This window comes from Brassica napus, unplaced genomic scaffold (assembly GCF_020379485.1).
Source record: "Brassica napus cultivar Da-Ae unplaced genomic scaffold, Da-Ae ScsIHWf_337;HRSCAF=536, whole genome shotgun sequence".
Taxonomy (NCBI): domain Eukaryota; kingdom Viridiplantae; phylum Streptophyta; class Magnoliopsida; order Brassicales; family Brassicaceae; genus Brassica; species Brassica napus.
In genome coordinates, this window is record NW_026016418.1 from 87,501 (window position 1) to 90,000 (window position 2,500).

A 2,500-nucleotide genomic window follows, 5' to 3' on the forward strand; every position below is an offset into this window, starting at 1 on the left:
CACATCTATGCTATTACCAGGCTGATGTGGACCAGGAATCAGCAAAGAAAGCATGATGTTCTCCTTCTTCATGCACAGGTCTGGAGGTAAGTTGTAGTTAACTAGCAGAACAGGCCAGCAACTGTACATCGAGTTCTTCATGTTGAATGGATTGAATCCATCTGTTGAAAGTCCCAGCCTCAGGTTACTTGCTTCATCTGCAAACGTAGGGTATTTGGCATTCATATGATCCCATGTCACAGAATCAACAGGATGACGCAGCTTTCCATCACTGCTTTTGTTGGTAAAGTGCCACCTCAAATCCTTGGCCATTTCTTCAGACCGGAACATTCTCTTCAGTCTTGGTATTACAGGGAAGTAACGGAGAACTTTCTGTGGGACGCCTTTCTTCGTCTCACCCGTGTGAACATTAGTCTTCCACCTTGAAGCCTTGCATTTAGGACACTTATCGAGCTTCTTGAACCTCTTTCTGAATAGGCAGCAGTCGTTGCCACAAGCATGGATCTTCTCGTAGCCCATGTCAAATGATTTCAAGAACTTCTTCACGTCATAGAGTGATGTGTGCAAGACATTTTCTTCAGGTAACATGTCTGGCAAGGTCTCTAGCAAATCATTGAAGCTCTTGTCAGACCATCCATTCTGAGTCTTCAATCTGAACAACGAAACAATTGCAGATAACTTGCTATGGCTTGAACAGCTCGGATACAATGGTGTTTCAGCGTCAGCTAGCTTTGCCAAGAACTCATCTTCTTTCTTATCCTCTCCCTCTGCCATATCAGATAGATTCCCCATACCAGCTAACTCTTCATCAAAACACTCAGCAGCTCTGAACAACCCATAGATCTCATCGTTCCACTCACTTCCTTTGCTTTCATCAGCAACCTCTGCGTTCAACTCTCCATGTAGATACCAATCAGCCCGCATCTGATAACCCTCCTCCATACCCCTAGTAACAAGATGATCAAGTACCACACTTGCTGAATGTCGAACTATGTTACGGCAGTCAATACACGGACATACAATAACATCAACCCCTCCCATTTCTGAAGCCACATCCCGGACAAACTTTGAAGCCCCTCTCTCATATCCAGGATCAACTCTGCCATTAACAATCAAAAGAAAAACAAAATTAAACAAGTTAAGTCAGTAATCACCAAATGAAACATGAGATACACGCTTAAGCTCATTACCTGTTTAGATGTACCCAAGCTTTGTCCATAATGCTGTGTTCGAACCTAAGTTGAAACCTTTTGTAACAAAACGAACTTATAACATAACACATAAGAGTCAGAGGATGTAATGATATAGCAAAAATATTCAGAGCATGAAACGATACCAACCAAATAAAAAGATAACTGGAATAAAACAGGAAATCAAAGCAACCAACATATCAAAGCAACCAAGAAATTAAAGCAAAAAAATAAAACTTCGATTTCAGCTTAACACTGACAGAGATATCGAAATTGTGACTTCCTATACCTAAGAGATGTAGAACAGGAGTTGAATCGGAGCTGGGAGAAGCAGCGATGAAGGAGAGTGATGGAGAATCGAGGAGGAGATGGAGAATCAGAGATGGAGAATCAAGGCGGAGATGGAGAATCGAGGCGGAGATGGAGAACCGGAGATGGAGAATCGAGACAGAGATGGAAATAGAGAGAGAACGAGAGAGAAGGAGATGGAGAATCCAGATTGATTTCTCTTAGAGTTTTGTCGAGAAAGGGGGAAAATGAGAGAGAAGAGAGGGAACCCCGATTAGAGAGAGGGAAAACAGAAAATATTAGCTAATTTTTACTAAGTGTTTCGTGGAAAAGCTAATTTTAGCTTCCCGCTTAGCAAAACTCTATCATAGCATTTATATAATGCTAACCTATACTAAAAAAAAATTCACTCATCAACGACAGCAGTTCAGTGAAACGTGCTATAACAATGTGCTATGAATAGCAACTTTTTTTGTAGTGTACGCGACGGGGTATTGTAAGTGGCAGAGTGGCCTTGCTGCCACGATCCACTGAGATTCAGCCCTTTGTCGCTAAGATTCGACCCTCCCCCTTTCCAATCACATGTTCCTCCCCAAAACGTTAAAAAACAAAAAACCCAAAAAAATTCAAGTATATAAGAAGATCCCGTCGGAGGTTCGAGATTTTTACTTGGTGAAATTCACTCTCAACCTAATATTTCAGATTGGCCGATGAAATGCAGCCCGCATGTGCACAAGTCTCGGCCAAAAGCATCCTGACGGGAGCATTAAAACCCAAAAGAGTTAATTCATCCTTTCAGTACGCTTGCCCATCAGTACGCTTGGTCTCGATCATACCAAGGAAAAATGTTAACACTTGGTTGGATGATGGAAAGTCGAGCCAGCATAAGTACTACTTGGACCAATCAGACTGACTTGGACAGTCCAGTCCATCAAAACTCGAGTTTATGTCCAGATCAGTACACGGATCAGTCCACGGGAAGGGCCAGCATGCTGATATGTGTACTGACATGGTGCATCAGT

At 42.4% G+C, this 2,500-nt stretch overlaps 1 protein-coding gene across 1 annotated transcript in view; it reads right to left on the reverse strand.

The window, feature by feature from the left end:
• Positions 1-1,219, reverse strand: part of LOC125603484 — a 2,288-nt gene extending 1,069 nt beyond the window's left edge. The window contains exons 1-2 of the mRNA XM_048774447.1: positions 1,191-1,219; positions 1-1,099 (exon numbers count right to left, since the gene is read on the reverse strand). The exon at positions 1-1,099 is cut by the window's left edge and continues 558 nt beyond it. Coding sequence (XP_048630404.1) covers positions 1-1,099; positions 1,191-1,219 — 1,128 coding nt within the window. The remainder of the gene's footprint in view (positions 1,100-1,190) is intronic.
• Between the last annotated feature and the right edge of the window lie 1,281 nt (positions 1,220-2,500).